Here is a 22615-nt window from a genome sequence, read left to right on the forward strand (position 1 = left end):
TGATGGGCTCAGCTTTGCTAAATTCCTGGGGCATAGCAACCCCTTCCCAGCAGGACAGAGCATCCCTTCCTGGAAAAGCAGAAGCCCTTTCCTCTGACCAGACAGCTCCTGCTGCTCTGCTCAGGCCCTCTGGCTGCTGCTGGGCATTTACCCATGCCAGTCTACAAGCTTGACTCTTCCCATAAAGGCAAAGTCTATGCTAGTCAGATGCCTAGTGCCTGGCGCCTATGTGTCTGCCCCGACGGGTGGGTGGTCACTTCAAAGATGGCTCTGATGCTTTGGCTGTGGGGCTGCTGACATGGTATCTGCCCTGGGAGCCCAAATCAGGAAGAATTCCAGACCCAGAGACCATGCTCAGTCAGGGCAACTAAGGCAAGACAGGGCAAAAAAAGCAAAGTTTGTTTTGCTACAGAATCTCCGGGAGTTGGTGATGGACAGGGAAGCCTGGTGTGCTGCAGTCCATGGTATCACAAAGAGTCAGACATGACTAAGTGACTGAACTGAACTCCTTCAAAAGTTTAATCTGGGCCTGAAGTTTTGGTTCTGCCAACAAAGCCAATGGGGAACTGGCCAAGATCAGATTTTCCAAGTGTGTGTGCTAAGTTGGTTCGGTCGTGTCCGACTCTGTGTGACCCTATGGACTATAGACTTCCAGGCTTCTCTGTCCATGGGATTCTTCAGGCAAGAATACTGAAGTGGGTTGCCAGGCCCTCCTCCAGGGGATCTTCCCAACCCAGGGATTGAACTCGTGTCTCTTATGTCTCCTGTACTGGCGGGCGGGTTCTTTACCTGCGGGGGCCTAGTGCCACCTGGGAAACTTTTTCTAAGTGTATTTGCATTCTGAGATCTGCATGGTAGACTGCTGTTGGACTAAGTGCCCAGCCTAGGTGAACTAGGTTGAGTGGGCTACCGTTGGACTAGCCAACTTGGGTGGCACAATCCTGTTCTCTCCCCAACTACTGGGTGTGACCTGCTCGGGGTGGGGGGCTGGCACGTGGCCACAAGACAGAGTGTGCCTTGGTTGGGAGGCAGGATGAGGGGGTTATTGCTCTGGGTTTGAATCCATCTGAAATTGCCTTCACGTCTGTCAAGCCTGCGGGATGTCCCCAGAGGTGTCAGGATGCACTCAGCCCTCTCCTTCTCAGGGCTGCAGTCCACCTGCCTCTGACCCTTCTGGGGAGCTCCAGGGTAGGCGAAGCCTCAGGAACCTCAGCTGGGTGGCACCGACATCCTGACCAGGGAGACCACCCAGGCCCTGACTGCAGCCAGGAGGAAGGACAGGAGGCAGCCAGGATCTTGCCCGGGATAACTAAGGGCACAGAGGGACCTGCTGTTCTAGAACTACCGGTGTCCGCAGACCCTGTGTGTCAATGTCAGCATGGTTGGGGCAACTTGGCAGGAGCAGCTTCCTTGGGGCAATGTTGGGTACAGAGGAGCCTGAGCAAGCAGCTCTTCTCTGAAACAGGAGATCGGTGTGAAAAGCAAGGGGATTCAAAAGTGTGTTATGAGAAGAGGAGGGGGTAGCAGACCCTGCAGCATGGGAAAGGCTTCCGGGAACTCATTTCCTCATCAAGTAGTTGCCCGGTGTCTGCCAGGTGCCAGGTTTTGTGTCTAGGTCTCCTGGAATGAGCAAGGGTTGCAGGCAGTGTCTGCCAGGAACCTGGGTGTATAGCACCCCCTTGGAGACACTCTGAGGATGAAGTAGAATGTCTCTAATTTCCACTGTACCTCTAAAAGAGACCAACTACTGCCATGGGGGAAACTAAGGCCCAGGGCTCAAGAATCCGCTGGGGTGCTGTCATGATCACAACCCCTCATGCCCTCAATGGCCCTGCTGTGAGGGATGGAAGCTGGTGCCCTGGGGACACAGCACAAAGGTGGGCTTGGAAAGGTGGTCCTAGGGGAGCACCCAGGAGGCAGCGCCTGCAAACAAGCTTATGAGACCCACCAGCTGGTGAATCTGCCCACATAAGTAAAGAAATACCAGTGATTGCTGTTTTGCTTCTGTGTTTGCTGTTTATACACTCCCGAAGGATATTTTCTACCTCTGGCCAAAATAGATCAAAGGAAGATGGTCATATCAGTGGAGGGGTATGGGGGTGGGGTTGGTGAGTGTCTGAATTCAAAAGCACGTGGCTTATACCGCTCTGTCCGAGGGCTCATGGGAGCCACAATAATGACAGTGGCAACAATGAGAGTAATAGCTACCATTTGCCAAGCACCCACTGTGCGCCAGGCACTTGACTCCATGCTCCGCATGACTCCCTCACCGCCAAGTTGGCAGATGGTCATTCTGACACACACAAGTGGATCTTAGTAAGTGGTTGCAGATTGAGCTCTGTGCTTGCGTTTCTCCATGGTCACAGACATTGTGGAGGACAGTGCCTTTGCTAGGCCATCAGAGGACCAATGAGCCCTGTCCTCCCCCCTGGGCACAGATTCTGCCCCAGCTTCAGATACAACTGAGACCTGGCCTCGGGGGCCCAGCCACACCCAGGACTGCCAGCCTGAATCCCCCAGCTCCCACGTGGGGCTGTCGGAGGGGAGGATCCCAAGGGCCCCCAAGTTCACCGCCACATTTATTTTAAGTAAGACACGCAGGGACACACCAAGGAGCTGAGGGGCCGCAACACAATAAATTACGAAATAATCAACATTTTAAAAGACGGTCAGGACCTTCAGGGCTGTTAAACCACAAGCTCTTTCATTGACATCAGTGCCTGCTCTGGTGTTGGACCCTCGAGACGGTTGACAGGAGCAGGGGGCAGCCGCCAGTGCCTGGTGGCGACCCCTTTGAAAGGTGGCCTCAAAGGGGGTTGGAAGAACGTGAAGTGCTGCGATCCACGAGGCGGCTCAGTGCTGACGGTGCGATTGGTGGGGACGGGGGCGTGGTGTGAGGGCAGCCTGGTTCGGCTCCTTACACGCGGTGGCCAGCTATGGGGCAGGCGGGAGGCAGCTGGGACACAGTGGTGTGACGGGGCGGGCGCGCCACAGGCGGTGGGCTGTAATACTGAATGTGCTTGGGGGCGGCCGGTCCTCTTAAGTCCTCTGGAAGGCGCGATCCCCCAGACAGCGGGGAGGAGTGATGACAGTCAGAATGGAGCCTCAGGGGACAGTCACGGCAGGAGCCCCGCCGGCGCTCTCCCCAGCACACGTGAGGGGCTGGGGCCTCCTACAGAGCGAGGCGGCGGCACACGACTGTACAGGGAGCGGGGCTGTAAACAGGGGCCTCTGCCCGGCCTCCGAGGGCTCTCTCTGGCCTCCCTCTGGCTTACGCACCGCGGCTCCCCACGCGGCCTGGCCCTCACTCCTTCTCCTTCACAGTGACCAAATCTCCCCGCAGGGATGCTCTGTCCGCGGACGTGGAGCGCCGCCGGCTGCCCGCGTGGTCCTCGGGCCCGGGCCCTGCGGCGGGGACCGTCAGGAGGACTGCATCAGGCCGGTGAGGCGCTTGCCCGCCAGGGACTTTCCCTGCAGAGACAGTGACAGAGGGCACCACAGGCATGCACGCACGCACGCACGCACGCACACGCACAGGACGGACACAGAAAGCCAGACAGGTGGGTTAATTGCTGCATGAGCCACGGAGGCCAAACCACTTAGCTCACCGACCCCTCTGATCTCCAGGTTTGGGAGTCTTAACTGCAGACAGTTGGACAGCCAGCGCTTGGGGGGGCCAGGTTAGAGGGTGAGGGTGTGCTGTTGGTCCTCTTTTGAGTGTGTGGGGATTTTACTTACCCCAACCCTTGGATTATCTCTTAATTTCAACCCTTGGAGTATCTCTTAATGCCTACCGGCTGTCTCTGAACTTGATTTAATCCAAGTGTGGAAGGAAAGGTTGGCTGGGCGACTAGCAAGACCCAGGGGTTGGGTTGACCCAAGCAGATGACGGCTAAGGATCTGGGTGACTTGGAACTAACGAGTTAACTCGACTGAAGAAGACAGAAGGAATTCTATTTGAAATGCAGGACTGAGCTCTCATTGGATTCCTATTAACAGTTCCCTGACCAGGGATTGAACCTGGGCCCCCTGCATTGGGGGTACGGACTTTTATATTGGGGGTATGGACTTTTAGGTATCAGACCCTAGGAAAGTCCCTGATCCCCTTTTTTTAAATTGAAACTTTGTTTTTTACTTATTTTGGCTGCACTTTGCAGTTTGTAGGATCTTAGATTCCTGACCAGAGATTGAATCCAGGCCCCCCCCCCCCCACCACAGTGGAAGCACGGAGTTCTAACCCCTGGATCCCCAAGGAATTCCCTCTCCTTGGGTCCTCTTGATGACCAATTCTGGGACTGGGAAGGTTTGGGGGTATCCGCCAAGGCTTGGGGCCTGGGCTACAGGACACAGGACAACGCGCTCCTATGTTGGTCTCCATCTGTGTTACTCAGAGGCTGACTTTGATGACTCCACTTCAGGAAGTCTTACCAGCCCTTCACTTACAAACTACATAGCTGTTCTTGTTCTTTTGGGAAGAAACAAAAAAGACTGACTCTACCATGAGTCTTGGTACATGGGGCATAGAGGCCCCCTGTGAGAGGCCAGTTGCTCAGATGCCTGGAAGGAGGCAGCTGGGGAGCCTCTGATGTGGGGCTGGACACCAGGAGGACAATGAGCAAGGCTCAGTCCCCTGCTTGTTTCCCGGCCACAGTCTGAACCCACTCCCTGCTTACTCTCCACTGAAATCCATAGCGTTAGAGAGGGGTCTAGACACGAGTATGGCTGGACCCAAGCAAATGGATTGCTGTGTCTGAGAAAACACTCGGAACTCATTTTATTATTGACAGTGGGTCAGCGACACCAGCGCCATCTGCGAGGGTAGCATGCACTCGCCCGTCAGCGTGTGCTGCAGCGTTTGGCAGCGTGGGGTTGCAAGGGTCAGCAGTTCCTCATGTTCATTTCCAAGTGGGATGTGAGGGCCCGTCTTGTTTACTGGGCTTGGCTACATGTCCGCTGGATGTAATTAGAAAAAATTGATCAGGTTTGTGAAGCCTGGTAGGGTACTCAATAAACCTGCTGATTGATGAATTGACCGATAATGGGCATTTCCAACAAACGAACAATATAGGCTGTGAGTTTGCCGGACACAAGACCATGTGTCATCTGGCTAAGCTCTCCATGGAGGGACGTGCCAGCTTGACTTTGAGAATTCCGATGGCACGGATGGGAGCCTGTCCAGAAATGGAAACACCCTCAGGCACAGTTGGACAGTCTGCAGCTACCTCCCCTTTGCTCTGTTTTCCCCCTTTCACTCCTCATTTTTGCTCGTTGGACAGCACTTTTCATTTTTTTTCCTCCTCTGTCTTCACACACACACACACAAAATCTCCCCATCAGCAACCTTATCTGAATCTTCAGATACACTAAACTTAGCCTGCAGCCGGATACATTTATACTGGGCTAAAGGATTTTTTTAAATCAGATTTAAAAAAAAAAAATCCTAGAGGGTTTCAAGTGCCAGTTCTTGCAAATCACTAAAAGCAGGATGGCTACTCCTCTGTGTGGAGTGGGTTAGGTACAACAATAGCTTATAGGTGGCAGAGGCTGATCTGCAAGGACACCCTCTAGCCTGGTTCTAAGCACACATGTAGCGGGGACTTTTTTGACTGCTCTTTCTTACACGGAGTTGGAGGCATTTGCCATCCAGGTGGTCACCTGGGACTGTGCCTTCTCCAGGCAGGCCTGAAGGCAGGTGTGTGTGTGCTTGCTCAGTCGCTCAGTCATATCTGACTCTGTGTGACCCCATGGACTGTAGCCTGCCAGGCTCCTCTGTTCATGGGATTTTCCAGGCAAGAATACTGGAGCAGGTTGCTATTATCTCCTCCAGGGGATCTTCCCGACCCAGGGATCGAAACTGTATCTCCTGCATTGCAGGTGGATTCTTAACTGCTGAGCCATCGGGGAAGCTCCCCTGAAGACAGGAAGCACAGGGAAATAGGGACTGATGAGTCCAGAGGTCTCCAGTCTGGGGGGCTCTACCAAACCTCCCGTAGTCCCTTTCACCCTTGTCCATCCTTGCTCACAGGAAACGCACCAAGGAAGGTCACTTTCCTCTTGGGTACTGCTCACTGCTGTGGAATCCACACACCAAATACCAGCTCCTCTCTTCTCTTTCCATCCCTCCTCCACCAGGGCCACACATTATATATCGAGTACCCAAATATATATGTTGCAGGTCTGCCATACAATGGCCTTCGCGGCTCTGATTTAGCTGGTGGCTGTGAACAAAAGGAATCACTAAAGCTTCTGAATTATAACAGGCTGTTGCCAGTGGGTATGGTAAAAGCCCAGAGACAAAGAAGGTGAGGTTTACCAGGCATCCGAACCCTCATTACCGCTTCATTCTCATTAGTGAGGTCATTTTGGCTGGAAAGGGGGCTGTGGCTGAGAGAGGTTAGAGATTCTATTTCTGGATGACTGTATGTCTGTCTGTTTGAGGTGAATTTAGCCCTGAGGATCCCTACCCTCCACACCTCCCTGTTCTATAGAGCTGGCTGGGCTGGGAGGCGCTAATTAATCTCTTCCTACCTAAGTCCTGGAGCTCAGCCTCACAGCTCTGACTCCAAAGACCTGTGGCCAGCCCATCCATCCTTCCCCTCCCCTTCCCCAGCTGCTTCCAGGGCTCGGGGCTTCATGGGTGAGGGTGGGGTGCAGCTGACCAGCCTGGAGAATGTTTCCAACCTCCAGCCACCCAGGTGCTGCTCCTTGGCATTTTTTTGCCTCCCTTGCCCGCTCCTGCACTTGCGCATTTACCAAATGCCAGTTCTGCTGCTAAAGGAGGTCGTGAGCGTTCAGGTCGGCCCAGGGGCAGCCCAGCCCAGCCGCAATCTGTTCACTAGGCAGTGACCTCGTGGGTGAGGCTGGAAGGTGGTTACTCATGCAGGACGCAGGCAAGGCTAGATGCCTGCCCTCCGGCTTGGGGGAAAGAAATCCTGCAATCACCCTGGCTCAGCAGCTGCCTCTCTTCTGAAGAGCTGAGGTTCTTGTAATTTTCAGGGATCAAAGTGAAATCTGTCAGCAGAGGTGTTCAGAGATGAGCTGCTTCAAGGTCTGTGCTGCTATGGGCTTGCTGGGAGCTCCAAGCTACCTTCACTGCCCAGAGAGAAAGGAGAGTTCCCGCCCTGCACCATCTAGGGCTCTTTCCTCTGTCCTCTTCACCCTCATCCTCCAGTTTGGATGGGTTTGCAGGAGACACTTAGGGAGGGGAGTAGTAATTCTGCCTCTGCCTGGCATCTTGCATAGTTACAGGGGGAAGGCATTTTTTCAGGGTGTGAATGTGTGCTGTTCCTCAATGCTGGTCAGTTGGGAATGGATCATGGTGCCAGGAAACTGCTACCAGCTCAGCCTGAGGCCTTGGCGTAGTTGAGTGAAGCAGCTGAAGGTGGTTGAAAATGCTATTAGCTGGCAGCCTTTGTCCAAGTGAAAAAATATACGGTAATTAAGAACTGAGTTGCAGAAGGTACATTCCAGAGACACCAAAGCTTTGCATTCAGACAAAGCGCTTTTCACCTTCGAGACATTTGGCTAAGTTTAATCCAATAGAATTTGGGATCCTTCAATTTCATGGACCACGGGCTCAGGGCTGGGATCACAAACACCCACACCATTCAATTCCCAGCCTCCACACTGACTAATCTTTTCAGCTCTGCAGCCATCTTGATGGCTGGAAGCCTGGAAGCAGGTAGTCGTGGAGTCCTTTGTTTCTAAAAGGAAATGCACAAAAGGAAGAGCTCCCTTTTGCACAGTGCTTCAGGAAAAATCAACATGCTGCTCGACATGCCGTGGCTCTGTGCATTGCACGTCCCGGTATTAACCCACAAAGCATGCACCATCACCATTATCAAGAGCTTCACCACTCACTTACCTGGGAGACAGGTGCTAACCTCTGACTGGGAGAAGGGCTGTGGTTCAGAGGGTAGCCCTGGGGGGTCAGATGGCACACTGGGGGCAGAGGAGCTAAGCACTGGCAGCTCAGGGGCAGGACCTTTTGCAGCACTAAGAAAGTGGAGATATCTTTCTCAGAGCTGCTGATGAGATTTTCTTGCTGATGTGTCCAGATGACCTAAGACCACAGTTAAAGATTGTAGGTCCACTAAGTCCAAACTCAGGATACAAGGGGGATGGAAATCAACCATGGCTGTCTCTAGGGCTGCTGCTGCTGCTGCTAAGTTGCTTCAGTCGTATCCGACTCTGTACGACCCCATAGACAGAAGCCCACCAGGCTCCCCCGTCCCTGGGCTTCTCCAGGCAAGAACACTGGAGTGGGGTGCCATTGCCTTCTCCAGTCTCTAGGGCAGAGGGATGTAATTGACTGAAAAGGGGCATGAGGAACTTTCTAGGGTGATGGGATGTAGGTTACACTGGTACATATATTTGTCAAATTCATTGAACCATACATTTCAGATCTATTGATTTTGCCACATGTAATTATGCCTCAAAAGAAAAAAAAGATTAAAAATAATCCATCTATCACATCTCTGCTTTGAAACGCCCCACCCCTTACTCTTTTTCAGTCGCTGTCCCAGCAACCTTGCCTTTTGGCTGAATTCAAAGCTTTGCCCTCCAGTATGGAGAAAACCCAGATTCCTCTGCTTGAGGAACTAGAAGTTGCAATAGAACTAATTTGGAACATGATTTCTAGTCTCCATCGATCCAAGCTGATCACCTTGTGGTGACACACAGACATTTTTCATCCCTGCTAATGAAAAATGGTGTTTTGCTGAATAGGGCTCATGAGGTGACCTCAGCAGGCAAGACGTGGGAGGCCCCAGAGATCAGCTGTCCTTTCAAGGAGACTGAAAGTTACCTATGAGTAGTTGATGCTCAAGTCCATAAACAATGAGTGTGTGTGGAATCACAGGTCTGTAGGGACTCACTGGGGACAGTGGTCAGCCCCTGACTAAGAGCTAGGTAGAAAGGAGAGGTCCTGGCTTGCATTTGTCGGGAGGCGGAGGCCAAGGACCTGCTCGACTTCCTAGGTGACTTCCCTGGAGCCTGGTTGCCCTGGTGCCCCTTCTCCATTGAGCAAAACAAAAGGGATGATTTCGAAAGGAAGTGTAAGGAATTCTGTGGCATCTCCTTTCTCAATGATGGTTAAAATTGGGGTGAGAGTGCCATTTGCTCGGGATAGTTTAGGGCTGAGAAGCTCTGTCGGGGGATTGTAGGAAAACCCACATGTGATAGAGAATCGTTTGAAAACACTGACTCTCCTCTTCCATCATCAGCAAGATGGGCAGATGAAATGCCCATGAACTAGCCAACAGTTACCCACAGCTGATCCATGGCAGAGCCAGGCTGGAGCAGCATCTGGGGAAGAGAGGTTGCTTCTGGCTTTCTCACTCTTCGAGGGGGTGGGACTGGGGTGGGGATTGGGAGGGGCAGGCCCCCTGTGACAAGATCCTCTCCTGGGGTCTGTGTTACTCTTGGGTCCTTGCTAAGCTTTCTGATCTCTCTCAGGAGCTGAAGGGCATTTTATTTGGTTTTAAAATATTTTCTTCATTCAACTGTTTAAAAATCAGATACCACAAACATAAAATAACAAGTCTCCAAATCAACAGACAGGTTGAAACTGAATTAATTAAAAAAAAACTCACTGGATAAAGAATTAATACACAATGTGCATGCATGCTAAGTCTCTTCAGTCGTGTCTGACTCTTTGTGACCCTATGGACTATAGCTCACCAGGCTCCTCTGTCCATGGGATTCTCCAGCAAGTTTATTGGAGTGGGTCATCATGCCCTCCTCCAGGGGGTCTTCCTGACTCAGGGATCAAACCTTATCTCTCATGTCTCCTGATTAGGCAGACAAGTTCTTTACCAATAGCACCGCACATTAAACCTATTTAAAAAGTAAGGAATATGGTCAAAATAAAAACAATGCTTCTTCTGTAACAGTCCACCGTCTTATGTACGGTAATATAAATAAGTAGTCACATTTTCTCACGTCGGTGGTGGGTCTGTGGACTCTACCTGCCCTCACGTATACTGAGAGCAACTCCCATAAAATGTTCCTGGAACAATTAGCAGGTTCAGACACCTCACTCTACTCCATATTGGCAACTAGCAGTGCTTTATTTTTTAACTTATTTTTTTTTAAATTTAGCAACTATGAGTTGCCAGCCCTCCTATCTGAACTAAATGTGAGAGGACCAACCTCTATGCCCTACCTCCCAGGGACTTTCTGTTTGAATTTTTTATTCTTGCACAGGGTGGCATTGCTCCCTCCTTTTTCAAGTGCCCTCCTATTCTACTTGCCCAGACCTTGATGGTAGCAGCATGGGGACGGTCCCCTTACAAGAGACACAGGTTAGCTGTCAAGGACAGTTACCCATGGCCATCCATTGATCAAACATTGAGCAGCTGTTGCGTGTCAAGTACGCTCTGCCTTTGACAGATACCTGTGCCCATGTCCATAGCATCCTTGCCAGTTAGGTCTTCCTTTAACACCCGCTGGACACATGAGGTTGAGCTACTAGCCTGAGCATATACAGCTGGTCAGTGGCCTTGATGGCCCATCCACTATCTCCTTGGTACATGACTGTCAATCTCAAGGAAGGGGGCATGTGGGAATGCTCAGCACTAGGGACTCCTCCATGCCTGCCCATACCAGGCCACCCTTCTGGGCAGGCCGAGGTGATTTTCTCAACCTCACTGAGAAAGAAGCTTCAGCTCTTGGGCATATGCTTGAGAGCATCCAGGACATTTCTGCTCTGCCTGATGGGCTTCCCTTTGACTTTGGCTGCTGGACTAAGCTGAGGCACAGCTCACTGCTGCCTGGTGCTCATGGATTTAAAGTGGTGGCTGCTGGACAGGCCAGTGAGGCTGCCACTTCTGTTTGTGACCTTGTGTTACAGGTGCTGATGCCCCTGGGATCTCCATAGCAACAGTCCCGGGAGGAGAAAGGCAGGTGTGATGTTCACCTTTCCTAAGGAGGGGCAGGCAGATGCTTCACTCCAGTTAGAACCTGCAGCAAGCTGGCTGGGGGAAGCCCTTCCTGGCTGCTGTTCCTGGCACTCCTGACTCCTGTCCCCTCATCACGCTCATCACCTCTGGGGCTCTTTTGCAAAGTTCGACCTCTGCCTGTTAGTTTTGGTGGGTGACGGGAGAACTTCCTCCACAGTCCCCATCTGTGCAGGGACAAACCAGCCACCAGTCAGGCACGAGGGATGCCAAGAGTGACAAGGGCTCAGCAGCTGTGCCCAACATGGGTGGCACGATGCCCAGGTACAGACTCCCCAGCCTCCTGTCCAAGTTGTGCATTTCCACTTTCCCTGCTGCATTTTTCTCTGCAGGCAGGAGAAATCCCCTCTTTCATTACTGGATCTCTTATCTCCTTCCTCTAGCTCTGATTGAATAACCCCAGTGCTCTTCCTATAATCAGCCTCCCCCAAGTTCTCGGTGGACGCAGGGGTGGAGCAGAGGCGGGTATTCTGTTCACAGGGCCCCTCAGTAGCATGCCTTCCTGTAGCTGGTTCTGGGCTTGCCTCTTCCTCTCCTCCTCCTCCTCCTCCTTAAATGTACTTTGGCGTCTCTGTGTTGGTTCACTCCAAATTAGGCAAGGGCCAAAAGACTCAAGGAAAGAGGGACAAGGCTCAGTTGCTATTGGCAACAACTTGATTCTACTTTTTTCCCCACCAGGAAGTTCAAGTGACCCCAAATATGGCCACAGGGGAGAGTGCTGCTGAAGTTTAGTGGATGAGACAGCAGGTGGGGTCACTGGCTGGGCAGTGTGTTTGATTCTTCTCAGGACCCACGAGGACACCAACCCCACAATCCTAAGGGCACGTCTCATCTCCTGTGAACACATTCACTCAGAACACATCCACGGGTTGGGGTCCTTGGTTAAGCCAGCTGCCAGGGCAGGGTTTCAAAGGCAGAGTTTGTTCACATGCTGACTGTCTCCCAACGCCCCAAAGCATCATCTTTCCGGGGATGTCCAGGTTCATTTAGAAGCATATGCAAAGAAGGCTGACTCATTTCTCTCTCCTCCCTATTATCAGGAATGCAATTAGGTGGGCATTTATCAGACAGGTATTCCTAATCTGAAAAAGTGCAGCAGGGGACAGGTCAAGCAGCATTTTTCAGACATCTCTGGGCTGATGGAATTCCTAGCCCCGGGAACCTTCTTACTTCCCTCTGAACCCTTTTCACATGTCTCTGCAATGCTGGACAGGGGATGGGTTGGTTCCTTAGCCCTCTTCTCCCCTGATGGTCTAGCAGGTAGAAAGGTGAGATTTTCCCATTTCCCACAGGACTTGGCCCTGGGCCACAGATGAAGAGTAATGGAAGATGTAAGGGGTGGGGTGGGGTGGGGACTAAGCTTAAGGATGCTGCTGTTGGATTTAAAAACATCTTTAAAGGTAGTGGGCATTTCTGCTAGGGGCCCAGGAATGAGTGACAGGATCAGTACCCAAAGACATTATTTGAACATTGCCTCTGGGACAACGGACTCATCTCCCTGCCACTTCTGGACCCCTTGGCTTCTTGCTTCTCAGGAAGAAAAAACAAACAAACAAAAAAAACCTATGGGCTTAGAAAAAAATGGGAACGCCAAAAAAAGGATGCCGCTGACTGTCCATGGAACTAGGGCGCAAGAACAGGAGGGGTGGGTGGAGAGGACGCCATGGACACACGGATCATCTCTTCTGGTGTGGGGAGCACCTTCTGCTGCAGAAGGCCCCCAAGGAAGGTTAGAGCGAGCGGACGCCGGGATCACTCACCCACTGCTGGAAGGAAGCCGCCTCGGGGGTGAAATGCAGCGGCCATTCTGACTCTGCGCCAGCAGCACTAGGCAATTGTGTTTTTAGGAAGGGAAGTGAAGAACAACTTATCCAGCTGAAACCGTGAAGACCGGTGGCTTTAGGGGAGCCCCTACCCAGACGTGCACCCAGCAGCAGCAGCAGCAGCAGCAGCAGCAGCAGCGGGCAGGCGGTCCACGCGTGGAGGCACAGGCATGTGTGCCGCGTACGTGCTGCACACACCGTACACTGGACACGGAAGCGTGCAGTGGGCAGGCAGCACATGCACCGGTGTACACGGCCGTGCACACGTCCATGTGAGTGTTTACACCACAGGCACTCACAAGAGCCTCTTGTGCAAGGTTCATAAGCAACCACGTGTTTGGCTGTAGAGCTTTACCTCAGACTCCTAAGATGCCCATCTAAAGCATTTACCTTAAGAGACATCTGTAAACCCGATTTTCCTCAGGACAAAGCCATTTGTGTCAGAGGAAATGGCTTCTGTGCTTCGGTTTCTGTCGATACTACAATTAGGGGGAGTGTGCACCCCAGCGGGCTGGTTTACAAGAGATTTCAAGGCATCCCTGGATTTCAAAGTCACTTGGTCCTAACTCCTCTGACAAACCCTCTTTGTAGTACAGCACTTCAAAAAGAGAAGCCTCTGTTTATCTGGCAAACAACCAGACTTGGGGAGGCTGTACCGCTCAGGGCGGCTCCATCCAGGCAGAGAGTGCCGAGGTGAGGGTTTCTGGGAATGAGGCTGCCATGTAGGGTGCTACCTCTGCAGAACTGGAGTCACGCTCTGCTAGGGGAAAACTAGCTTTGATCTGGGTCTGGAAGCAGGAGGCTTCTTAGGGTCCTGCACCTCAGGGGACGGGAGCAAATGCCAGATCCTGGCAACATAGGCAGTGCTTCATTGGTGGCCCTCCCCGTGTCCTGGCACCATGCTGCTACAAGCCCCCAGGTCCTACAGCTTCCTGGGAAGAGCAAAGGGGCCCTGGGAAATAGACTACAGGGCAGAAGCCAGTCTGCTTGGTACCACAGTCCCTCCATTCTGAGGGAAAGCAGAGAAACCAGCTCTCTGAGTTGACTTTAAAAATAAGACAGTAATAATAGCTACCATTTATTGAGTAGGGTCATGAACTGGTTGCTCTAATAAATGAATGTCCTTTGCACACACTGTTGTATTTGAGATATCTGTGTCTCCATCCTCAACTACTAAATAAATATAGTAAAACCTACTTTGCAGAACACTGTTGGAAATCAGATAAAGAATAAGAGCTAAGCGTGGGCTGCAGGTAACATCATCATAATAGAGAATAATAACAATACAAAGAGTTATGCTTGAGCTTATATGCTGCAAACACTATGCTAAGGATCTTATGTATTTTTTCCCTCCTAATCACTCTATTTTTTTTTTTTTTTTGGCCACTGCCTATATAGCATGTGGGACTTCAGTTTCCCAATTAGTGATCAAACCCACACCCCCTGTTGGAAGGCTGAGCCCTAACCACTGAATAACTGGGGAAGTCCTTAATTATTTCCTCTTATCTCCCTTTTACAAGGTGCGGAAACCTAGGCTTAGAGGTGCTGCCTGAGTCACAGAGTTAAGTGGTGGAGCTGGAGGAGAACCTAAGTCCCTCTCAGGCCAAGATCTGCACGACACGGATGCCAACAGTGTGACACTGTGAGCACCTCAGACACGGCAGCTGTGTTTGCCATGCCCTCATTTAGTGACAACATCCACCCCAGCGGCAGGTGTCACTGTACCCCTCGGGCAAGTGAGCAACTTGCCTGGGGTCTTATCCCAACTCCAGGTGGAGAAACAGAATTCAATTGGGGCTGCCCAACCCCCACCTTGAGCCCACTCTCAACATTCTGGTGGGCACTAAAGGGGCATTGTTCTCGGGGGCAGAGCTAGTAGGTCATCTGCAGTAGGGGATGAGACTGCAGTTAGGGAAAACATCAGTGCCAGGTTTTCAACAGCATTTAACCTCAGATGGTTGGTGCTACTCAGTCATATCCCAGATAGCCAACTACCAGCTGGCTAAAGGGCTGTGTGATGGGTCAGGGCAGTCAGCTCCCAGGGGACAGTTGGAGTCTCTCAAAAGAGAATCCTGCCAGGGCAAGATGCATCTTTCTGGGTAGATCTCCACACAGTCCTGGGGAAGATGGAAATAAAGGGGACTCGGACATCACACCTGCACAAAGCTGTTGAAGGGCAAGCTGGGGACTCTGGTGGCCACCCTGTCTCTCCCCAACCCCCTCCACATGCCTTCCTGGTGATCCTTCTCCTAACATCCTGCGCATCTAGAAACAGTTCAGCAAAGCTGTGATTGAGGGCCAGCAAATGATGGGCTCTGAAGCTGTCATTACCAAGGAAACTATCCTTGAGGATATGACCACAGGACAGTGACCACTCTCAAATGCTAATGGTTGGATCCTTTACATATTTAGAACCTTCCAGCATTGTTGAGGACAGAGAATCCACCAGCAGTTCCTCTTTACTTTTGCTGCAGCTCTTAAGGTTTGACTGAGTTTTGTGTCAACTGCTCCATGTCTATTTCCCAACTTAACCTACTATGATGTAAACGCCAGGCCCTCTATCCTTACTTGACAGTCCGTCTTTTTCCATTAGGGACGGGGATTCAGATGCACCATGCTCTTGGTGTAAATGAGAAAGGCCAGGGGGCAGGGAGTAAAACCATTCTCCAACCCTGTGAAAAAGTACAAATCATCCTCCCTACCCCGGACCTCCACATCTCTCTCTCCCCTACCTCTGATATCCAGGCATTAATCACCCACAACAGAGTTTTAAAGGCCTGTTATGAGGGGACACGGGCGAAGGAAATGCAACCCACTCCAGTATTCTTGCCTGGAGAATCCTGTGGACAGAGGAGCCTGGAGGGCTGCTGTCCATAGGGTTGTACAGAGTCAGACATGCCTGAAGCAACTGAGCCTGCATGCACGAATTGGAGAAGGAAATGGCATCCTACTCCAGTATTCTTGCCTGGAGAATCCCAGGGACCGGGGAGACTGGTGGGCTGCCATCTACAGGGTTGCACAGAGTCGGACACGACTGAAGTGACTTAGCATGCATGCATGCATTGGAGAAGGAAATGGCAACCCACTCCAGTATTCTGGCCTGGAGAATCCCAGGGACAGAGGAGCCTGGTGGGCTGCCATCTATGGGGTCACACAGAGTCGGACATGACTGAAGTGACTTAGCAGCCACAACAGCATGAGGGGTCATAGAAACAATCAACTCTGGGCTTTCTTTAGCTTCAAAATGCATCTTATTAAAACTTTGCTGACTTTATCGGGATTGCCATGTTTAATGAGAGGCCTCAAAGAATTTGAAAGCAAAAGATGAGGAGAGGAAAAAGCCATAAGCCGTAATCACCATAATTATACAATTCCATGATGAGGTGAAAGCAGCCCTGGCAAAGCCTGGGAGAGGAGGGAGTGTCATTTGCAATCAGGTTGGTCCTCAGGACAGCCGGAAAGAATGTGACAGGAGAGCTCGTCGCTCCCCTGAGTTGGGCTGAAGATGAGTCCTTACAGCAGGGCCCAGGAGGAGGGGGCCCATGAGTGTGATTTCCCCTTGCTCGAAGATCTCAGGGGGGATGTTCTGCTCTTGGCCCGGCTGAGAAAGTTGGGTGCCAACTTGTCCACCTGGAACCAGCAAGTCCCATTGGGTAAAGGCGACTGGCTTGAACTCATCTTTTCTGCTGTCAACAACACCCTTTCTGGGTGGGAATGATGTCAGGCCAATCTTTCTCCAGTGCAGAGCCAGGGAACCCACTGACTGTATTCAGCCTCCCTGAGCCCATGGGTATGAGTGTCCTCCGCTCACTAATCTCCTCCCAGGCATTCGGGGAGAGAGTCCTGTTGCCCAGGGCTCAGTTGCAGAAGCAGCGATTGGCTTAAAAAACCAAAAACAAAAGGCAAGGATGATGTTGCCTTGTTTGAATTGCAAATTGCTTGAAGGGCAGCAATTCCACTTGACAGTGGTCTTGCTCTGACTTTATCATAATCTACCTTTATTTTTTCCTTCAAGGTAGAGTCAAACCTGACTCCTCTGGATCCTTCTTCTCCAGTCTCAGCAAACTCGCTCCATTTGATCTGTTCTCCTTTCCCATAGTTTATTTATAAACCTATGATAACATGCAATGTTTCACAAATATTTAATGCATCTGAGGATTCTCCTTGGAGGAGGTGGGTAGAATCCAGTGTAGAAACCTGCTCTACAATATCCCTGGCCATTCAACATCTGAATGTTTCCAGGGAGCTCCCTGTTCCTTGAGGTGACATATTCCACCCCTGGGAAGTTGATACTGTTAGAATATTCTTAGTAGAGTGACCCTGCACATGTCTTCTATTCGTTTGTTTTAGCTTTGTCTGGAACAATCCAGAACTGTCCACTCACTGTGGGAGACAAACCAACATAGAGTTCCTGATGGTTTCTGAATCCCCTTGCATGCGTGCTAAGTCGCTTCAGTTGCATCCGACTCTTTGAGACCCCATGGGCTGTAGCCCACCAGGCTCCTCTGTCCACAGGATTTTCTAGGCAAGAGTACTGAAGTGAGTTGTCATGCCCTCCTCCAGGGGATCTTCCCCACCCAGGGATCGAATCTGAGTCTCTTATATAAATCTCCTGCATTGGCTGGCAGGTTCTTTACCACTAGTGCCAGGGCAGGACGTGTTTATCTACTTCAGTTTCATCTGGCTGGGCTTCCAGATTCCCCAGCTATTCTTTTCTAAATTTTCTCTAGTTTGTTGAAGTTCCTGATAAAACGAGAGAGCTTGGAAACAGGATTCACCACGGTATAGAGCAACACAGAGAGCAATGGAGCACTTGTGACCGCTCCGCTTTGTCATTAAAACCTGCTGCTGCTGCTGCTCAGTCGCTTCAGTTGTATCCGACTCTGCGCGACCCCATAGACGGCAGCCCGCCAGGCTCCCCTGTCCCTGGGATTCTCCAGGCAAGAACACTGGAGTGGGGTGCCATTGCCTTCTCCATATTATAACCTAAAGATACTTAAAAAAAAAGGGATTGCCTCCCACTTTTACTTCTATCAAGCTTGCGATCAACTGGAACCCCAGAGTTTTTAAAACTTGAATTACATGAAGGCTATGAATGTCACCCTGTAGTTGTGAGACTGAATTTTTTTAAACATAAATTTTATCTGGTTAAATTATACCTGGTTGTTTGGACCCATCATTCTACCTGAAGGAGATGGTCTTCACATGGCAGACCATGCTACCTGAATGTGACTGGCTTGTTTGTCTCTTCATCTGAGTCATCAAAAAGGATGTTGGACTAGACAGGGCTGTGGCTGGACCCTTGTGGCCACAATCAGAAATTGCATGTCCCATGGACATAGATGTACGAATTCACCAGCCATTTGAACGTTGGCACTGTTGGGTAGCTATACACTCCCCACCCCATCCTACCATCCCACCAACTGGGGAGCCTAAAAACAAACACTCCAGGGTTTTTCTCGCCTAGGCCTTCAGGTAATGTCACTGAACTGAAGATCCCCCTGCTCCAAGCTCTTTTCAGCTCCCCTGTGGTGTCCCAGTTAGCATTGTTTCATAGCAACGTTTTAGGGATTGTTCCTTCCTACAGATTTGTATTCTGCCTTTCTTCCAGAATACCGAGTTTCCCAAACTCAAACCAAAGTACTCATTTGCTGCTTACAAACAGGGAAGACTCCCACGTTGTTTTTCGGAGGAATGCCACGGCCATCTTACTTCTCAGCCTTTGAAGTCCTTAGACCTTGAGCACTCTGACTTCCAACCCTCCGGTTTGGACACAAGCAGAGTTGGGTCTCTTCTCCCTGACCTTGACGTTGGCAGTCTGGTCTGCTTCCTAGGTTCCTGCTATTCCAAAGCCTGGCTAGCGCCTGGAGGTTTCTCTCCTTGCTCTTGTGTGATGCCACATCTCCCCTGGCAGGTCTGAGGCAGATTCTGTCCTGGGCAGAAGTGGGCATCCTGTCCCCCACTCATGCCTGCCCTCCCTGCTGCTCATCCTGCCAAGCGCCCTGCCGTCGGTCACCTTCACCCTCTGCCTTCTCACTGGACAGATGGGAGCCCCGGGCCGTCCTCGTGTGGCTGCCTGGGGACAGATGCCAGAAATCTGACTGCACAAGTGACAAGGAACAGGCTGAAATCCCACAACCCCATCAGCTGCTTCTCAAGTGGGAGCTCCTTCTAGAAGGACGTCTTTCCTGAGTTGGGAGAGGGGGGTGGGAAGAAGGCTCTGTTACGGCAAAGGGCTGCAGGTCAGCTCCCGAAATAGCTTCCCGCCTGGCGCATCCATCCCCAGCGTGCCCCCAGCCTGCCTTGTGGGAGACTGGCAGGGCTGCGATTTGGATCGGAATCAGTGGCTGTAAACACACAGCTGTGCCTTTCTGCCTCACAGGAGTCTTTCACTTGACTGCTCAGCACATCATTGGGGTCTGGGGAAGGCAGGAGCTGGCCGGGTGGGGGAGAGGGAGGAGGAGGGAGCGGTTTTGCAGTGCCGAGCTCTCCCCCGTGTCCGGGGGCTGAGTCACTGGTGCATTTTTGCTCGAGTGGGCACTCTGCAGGGAGAGTGTTTTTGGCTGCTTTTGGTTGACAGATGAACCATCAGCTACAATAGCTGGGGGCTCCTTCTTCCCAGAGGAGTGGCAGGGTCTAGGGCTGGGTTTCTCAAAAATGACCACCTCTGACCTTTTTGATAAATAAAAGTCTCCCCCATCCCCAGGGTTTCAGAAAGACCTTCTCCAGGGCCCTCAAGGAGAACCATTTTATCTCTTTGTCTTCTCTGTATCCTGCCAGCCAAGCTTGTTCGGCCATCTTAACATTTTATCTTTGGTTTGTAAAAATCAGGCTTTTACATTTCCCTTTTCTAGCTACAAAACTAAAAGAGTAAACATGCTTTTTCAGACTTCACTTGGACCCAAGATGGAGAGAGAGGAATAGAGGCTGGAGGAGACTTAACCTACCGCTGACTGTGACCAGGGTGACACGCCCTCTCGTGACCTCTTTTTGGGCATCTCCGAGAGGACAATGGCGAGCCAGCCCAGAGGTCTCTGGGGACCCGGAAAGGGGCCCAGAAAAGGTGGTAGCAGGAGGGCGGCAGCATGATGCTGAGGTCCCCAGATGCTCACACTTCATTTTTTCCCACGCCCCTGCCCCATGCCCAGGATGACGTGGCAGTATCCGCATGGGGCCCACCTTTCTGCCCAACTGACCTCACCTCACCTCCCAACACACACCCAGCTGGGCATCCGTCCCAGAAGGGCGGGCACTGCAGCACTGGCGTGGCTGACAGGGTGTGCGGTGCTTAACCTGTTCCTTGTGACCTCTCTCTCCCTGCCCTCCAGGGGTCATGGTGCGGAATGAGCCCCAGACGATGGAGGGACGGGGCCTGTGGGGTCAGGGGGCTGTGGCACTCACTTCTGCCAGTGTTGATCCTCAAATCTTTGTCAAAGGATTTTAAATGGACACCCAACTCAGTTCTCTCCTTGGTTTAATTCCCAGCCTCCAGGGTGGACAGCCACTTTTCGGGTAGGCAGCCACTTTTCGGGTAGGCTCCTCTCTCATTCTGAGGGATGATTAGTACAACTCAAAAATCTCAGGACAGAGAGAAGCGCAGTCCCTGTGCCATTGTACCCAGGACAAAACCAGGGCTCAGAGAGGGCGAGCAATGGGCCTGACGTCACACTGCTAGCAGGCTGAGGCTGGAAGCAGGAGTCAACCTGGGCAGGGCTCTGAGGAGTTTCCCAGAGTCCTAGGGGAAGTCCTCATTTCCCAGGAGAGACCAGTTCATGCTTTCCCTCCCAAGCACGGCTGTGAAATCCACCTCCATCTCTAGGCAGACTTGGGTCTCACTGCTGCTCGATCTCAGGGCTCTGAGATCCGTTGGGAGCAGGCTGGTGCTATATAGCCTATGACCCTGACATCCCAACAGGGCCCAAGGACTGTGTGCAATCAAAATCAACTCTAAAGATTTTTAGCCGACCGTTCCTTGCTGAAAGGATCTGTTCGACTGAGGTCAAGGCCCTCTAGGGGCTCTGCTGTCTAGGTGTTTGAGAGCTCATTTCAGTGGAGCCCAAGGCTCTGCCCTGACATGCTGAGGGGAAGGGGAAACAGCCTCCAGGTGGGGAGAAGGAGCTGCTGTGTGTGTGGGTGAAGGGGGGTGGGCTGATCACCCTGGCTGCCTGCCCTCTGCCGTGCCTGGAGGGCCTCAGCCTTCCACTTCTGGTTCAGCACCTGGGCATGGGGCTGGGGGTTTCTGCGTGCAGAGCTGCCCAGAAGGTGGGGGAAGGTTACTCTCAAGAGGTTTTCCTTGGCTTCTGGCAGGGGCGGGGGGAAAGGGAGAAAGAAGGTGGGTGACAGCTGGCTTCTAGGGCTTCCTGGTCTCATCTGACTTCCCCGCTGCATTCCTTGGCAGGCAGAACTGAAATGCTTGTCATGGAGATGCCACTTGGTGCATGCCAAGGCTCCCTCAGCTCCCGGCCCTTGCTGTTTCAATTCCTAGGAGCACCTTGGCAAAGCCCAACTGTGACGCTTTCTTAGGAGAGGGATGAACACCTGGTTCTTATCTTTGCTCTCCTACGAGGCCTCAAGCACCAGCCACTCCTTTGTCCATCTCAGGAGCCTGTGAGGCTCTCAAGAGGACTGCTGGGGCTGAGCACCCAGGCAAAGGTGTCCAGGGAGGCTGATGCTGCTGTCCCTTGGGGCTGCCACTTCTCCTGAGTTAAGTGCTGTCTCTTGTACAGAGATGCAGAGGGTTTTTTCTATCTTCTCCTCCTCCGAGTTCCACCTCTGGAGTTCTCACCGGATTGCTTCAGCCACCACCCGAAGAGGGACAGTCCAGTTGCTGTTGTTGAGCCTTGGCTGATGGCCCTTTGCCACTTCTTGCCTTTCTCCCACAGCCTTCTGTCCTCCGTGTCTTAGTTGGCCCTGGCTTTGCAGTGGACCCCAAAGGAACGAGCACGCCCAAGAGAGAGCGGGGGATGGACAGTCTTTCCTCTTTGGCCCCCGTCACACCCTCGAGGTCACTGCAAAACCAGGGAGATGGCAGAGAATGGCAGGCTTGTTGGTCCTGAGCAGTGGGAAGTGGTATTCAGTTAGAGAAGACCCCCATCTCCCCAGGCAGCAATGCCTGGGACCTCCAACCAGAGAGTCTGAAGAGGAGATGGAAGGCAATGGAAACACAATCTATAGAAGCTTCCTACTGTGGCTTTCATATTTTATAGCCACCATGAAAGGACGCTTCCCAATGCCCAGAGCTGGGGGAAAGAGGCTCCACTCATCTGACCTGAGGCCATGTCTGAGTACCCCCCCACACCCTCGCTTTAAGAACCTGCTATGTGTCACAGCTCTTCCTGGGCTCAGGGCTCTTGTGAGCAGGGCCACCCTGTATGATGGTGTGAGCCATCCACTGTACAAGGGCAGATGAGGGTTGAGAAGGGGCTGAAATCCAGCTGCACTTTACTTGGTCAGCTGGGCACCTTTGGGGTTGGGCCCATCAGAAGGATCCTGTTTTCTGCTCTGGATAAAGATGCACTAAGGGCTGGCTGCACCATGCCATGGGCTTTGAGTGATATCTGCTTCTGAACTTGGGCTGGCCCTATCAAAAAGCAGGCCTTTATGCAAGTTCTGTGGCTCCAGGTGGCCAAAGTACATAGTGCCTTGGCACAGAATAACCCCTATTTGCTACTTGCTACTCAAGTTCTGCATGACTCAGAATGAAGCTTCCGTTAAAAGCAGCCGTGTGAAAAACAATGCCTCTACTGGGGATTGTAAGGTTCCTTCTGCACTCAAACAAGCATAGCTCCAGCAGCTTCTATGAACCATACTGAACTCCTTTCTAGGATCCCATGT

At 51.9% G+C, this 22615-nt stretch overlaps 1 protein-coding gene across 19 annotated transcripts in view; it reads right to left on the reverse strand.

Annotated features, from left to right (window-relative positions):
- Positions 1-1996: 1996 nt before the first annotated feature.
- RGS6 (regulator of G protein signaling 6) overlaps positions 1997-22615 on the reverse strand; it is a 615519-nt gene continuing 594900 nt past the window's right edge. For 7 of the 19 annotated variants that reach the window (XM_088839478.1, XM_088839479.1, XM_055436095.2 and 4 more), the window contains 2 exons: positions 12719-12785; positions 1997-3471 (listed from right to left, as the gene is read on the reverse strand). In XM_088839478.1, the coding sequence (XP_088695604.1) occupies positions 3305-3471; positions 12719-12785 (234 nt within the window). In that variant the 3' untranslated portion in view covers positions 1997-3304. Of the gene's footprint in view, positions 3472-3767; positions 4954-12718; positions 12834-22615 lie in introns of those variants that run through there. The other 12 variants (XR_016038168.1, XM_088839484.1, XM_088839481.1 and 9 more) reach the window with 7 other exon arrangements.

The sequence above is a fragment of the Moschus berezovskii genome, chromosome 9, assembly GCF_049115385.1.
Source record: "Moschus berezovskii isolate FMDL1 chromosome 9, NW_MosBer_1.0, whole genome shotgun sequence".
Lineage (NCBI taxonomy): Eukaryota > Metazoa > Chordata > Mammalia > Artiodactyla > Moschidae > Moschus > Moschus berezovskii.